Raw genomic sequence first — 3,338 nt, 5'->3', positions numbered from 1 at the left:
AGCGAGAAATCACCCCCCAGGGGGGATGGTCACGCCGCAATCCCTTCTCCTCCATTCTCCTCTTTGGATCTTGGGCACGCACGCACACGCGCCTAGAGTAAGTTTTAAGTCACCGGGTCCGGGACGTGAACCGCGGTCGACTATGTGGGAGTCCAGCGACATAGCCATTATGCTAACTGCTGGTTTCCACTTTGGGGGATCTTGAATACTGAATCCTCCATACTGCTGGAAATCAGCAAAGCCCAGCTACAATAGGAGCTCAGTGAACCCAGACAAAACCCAGGTCATCTCCATCATAAAGTAGCTCGGTAAGTGGGGGGGGGCAGTTGGTAGCATAGTGGTTAAGGTGCTGGACTCCCACTTGGTTGACCACAGTTCAAGTCCTGGACCCAGGGGTTTGAAACAAATGCCCAGCGCATGGGCATGTGTGCTCAAAATCCTGACAGGATGGAGGAGAAGGGATTATGGCATGGCCATTCCCTCTGGGGGGTGATTTCTCACTTTCCCTCTCTCTGGTGAGCCCATGGGTTCTGTGGCAAAAACCTTAAAAATATATATATAGCTCAAGAAAGTGGGATGGAGGGACCAGCAGTTAGCGTAATGGCTATATCGCTGGACTCCCATGTAGTCGACCACGTTCGAATCCCGGACCCGGTGGCTTAAACTCACACCAGGCGCATGGGCATGTGTGCTCAAAATCCTGACAGGATGGAGGAGAAGGGATTATGGCATGGCCATTCCCTCTGGGGGGTGATTTCTCGCTTTCTGTCTCTCTGTCTCTCTCTGTCTTTCTGGCGAGCGCACACACCCAATAAGAAAAACCTCTCAAAAAAAAAAATAAAAAAGAAAGTGGAATGGAAAAGCTGGTGAGGGTGTAGAAAAGAAAGGTGGCGGCTGGGGAGAAGATTGCGTGGAAGCAAGAAAGGGAAACACATTGTGGTTATAGCACTTCTGAAAAGATCAACATAGCCTGCCTTTTGAGGAAGAAAAATGTGCTAGCTATTTGCCACTTCAAGGAAGGGTGGCCTCAGCTTTGTGATTGGAGGCTGTGGTGACCAGACTCTCTTTGGGCTCGGAAGACTCTTGTTTCTTGGGAATTTGACTGAATCAGCCAAATGTCATGGCAGCAGATCCAGAGTACCTTGGAAAGAAGTGGAGGCAGCATGATTCTCTAGGACCGGGAGCCTGAGGAGGGAGCCATCACCTGGGCAGTACTGGGTACTGAGTAAGTCTCTGCTCCCACCCAGGTCCTGCACTCGCAGCATGTGAGGCGACCTGAGCAGCCGTAACGCAGCCTGGCTTCTTCCCTGCACGTCCTGCTAATGCACCGGAGAGCTCTGTCTCCAATCCATCTGGAAAACTTTGGTCATAGCCTCTGTCTCTACATTGTGCCTGTATCCAGGTCTGTGCCCCTGCTACTGACAGCTCCTGGGAGAAGACTTTACATGCATGTGTGTGTGTGTGTGTGTGTGTGTGTGTGTGTGTTTCCCCTGCAATAGTGAGGGCACAGAGATGGCCTTGGATGAGATTAAGGGGAGAACAGGTCACCCCATTGGCTAAAACCTGCTCACCACTCAGGTATGAGCCTCACATGCCCCTGCATATGTAAGGGTTTGGGTGTCCTGCATGTCTGTGACTGGCTTTGTGGTGACTTCAAAGTTGAAGTTTGAAGACTGAAGTTGGATGTCTAGAAAATTGTGTTGCCTGGCTAACCCTCCACAAAGACAATGTGTACCTACACTGCCTGCCTCTGCTAAGCTAGCGTTCCCCCACATCCTGTGGTGTCAGACATTTGGTCCCTGAAGAAAAGTTGAAAAACCTCAAAAAATGAAATTCCCCCACCCACTCTTTCAGCAGCTGGTATTTATTTGCTATTTATTCCTGCCCGCCTCTTCCCCATTCTTTTTAAGAATAATTTTTTTGGAGAGGTTTTTAATTTTTAATTTATCATTATCATCATTTTTTAATTTGCTACAGGGCACACACACTCACCAGAGAGAGAGAGAGAGAGAGTGGGAAAGTGAGAAAGCAAGCTCCCAGATCTAGGTCTCGAACCACTGTTGCCCATGTGGGAGTCCAGTGCTTCAACCACCACACCATCTGCTGGTTCCTCTTTCCTATTTATTTATATGTTTTTTGTTAGAAAGACTTTTGCTATAGGGTGCATGCGCTCACTGGAGAGACAGAGAGAGACAGAGAGACGAAAAGCAAGAATCACCCCCAGGGAGAGTGCCACACTGTAATCCCTTCTCCATTCTCCGCTCCAGATTTTGGGCATGCACACACACATGCCCAGTATGAGGTGTTTTTTTTTGTTTTTAATTTACTTAATTTTATTTATTCATTTATTTTTAGTTTGACCACAGAGAGAGAGACAGAAAAAGAGGGAAAGTGAGAAAGCAAGCTTCCAGGTCTGGGACTTGAACCATGGTCAGCCATGTTGCAGTCCAGCAACTTATCTACTCCACCCCACCTGCTAGTCCCCAGTTCAGTGTGATTTTCTTTCTTCTTTTTAAAACTTTATTTATTTTAATTTGACCAGAGAGGGACAGAGTAAGAGCGAGAGCAAGAGCAAGAAAGAGAGAAAGGGAAAGTAAGAAAGCAAGCTGCCAGGTCCGGGACTCGAACCACGGTCAACCATATAGGAGTCCAGCACCCTTAAGTACTATGCCACCTGCCAGCCCCATCTTTTATTTTTTATTTTTTTAGAAGTTTTGGCCATAGGGTGCATGTACTCACCAGAGAGAGAGAGATTGAGAGGGAATTGAGAAATCATCCCCCCAGGGGGGATGGCCACACCACAATCTCTTCTCCATTTTCCTCCTGGGATCTTGGGCATGCATGCACACGTACCCAGTGTGATTTTCAAACTACCAGGTCCAGGATTCAAACCATAGTGGACCATGTGGGAGTCCGGGGACGTAACCACCACACCATCTGCTGGCCTTACCAGCTCAGTGTGATTTTCAACTGTCAAGGGCTGAGAGTCCAATCACATGGGTGGCCATGTGGGATTCAGCTCTCCTGTCCACCAGTCCACAGCAACACCCTTAGGTTTTTCATTTTGTTTTTTATCACTTCCATGAGAGACAGAGTTAGACTGGCATCTTCAATGGGATTTTCACACCATAATCCACACTCAGCCTCCATCAGCCTGGATCCCTGGCACGCAAGAACTTCCCCAGTGTGTACAGAGAGGCCTCAGAGTCTGAACCCAGCACCTTCCCATGTGAGTGCAGCATCATAGAGCATTGTGCTATTGCTGTGTCACCAGTTGGCCCTCATTTCCTTTTTTTTTTTTTTTAGAGGTTTTTTTTATAGGGCGCGTGCACTAGCCA

At 48.2% G+C, this 3,338-nt stretch overlaps 1 protein-coding gene across 4 annotated transcripts in view; it reads left to right on the top strand.

The window, feature by feature from the left end:
• DPEP2 (dipeptidase 2) overlaps window positions 1-3,338 on the top strand; it is a 23,425-nt gene that overhangs the window by 11,356 nt on the left and 8,731 nt on the right. The window contains exon 1 of one of the 4 annotated variants that reach the window (XM_027775079.1): window positions 1,122-1,402. The exons of 2 other annotated variants lie outside the window; for them this stretch is intronic. In XM_027775079.1, the coding sequence (XP_027630880.1) occupies window positions 1,323-1,402 (80 nt within the window). In that variant the 5' untranslated portion in view covers window positions 1,122-1,322. Of the gene's footprint in view, window positions 1-1,121; window positions 1,403-3,338 lie in introns of those variants that run through there. One more of the 4 variants, XM_006156892.3, reaches the window with a different exon arrangement.

Source organism: Tupaia chinensis, unplaced genomic scaffold, assembly GCF_000334495.1.
Source record: "Tupaia chinensis unplaced genomic scaffold, TupChi_1.0 Scaffold000523_1, whole genome shotgun sequence".
In the NCBI taxonomy this organism is placed as follows: Eukaryota; Metazoa; Chordata; class Mammalia; order Scandentia; family Tupaiidae; genus Tupaia; species Tupaia belangeri.
Note: the sequence above shows the minus strand (reverse complement) of the source record. Positions and strands in the feature narration are given on the sequence as shown.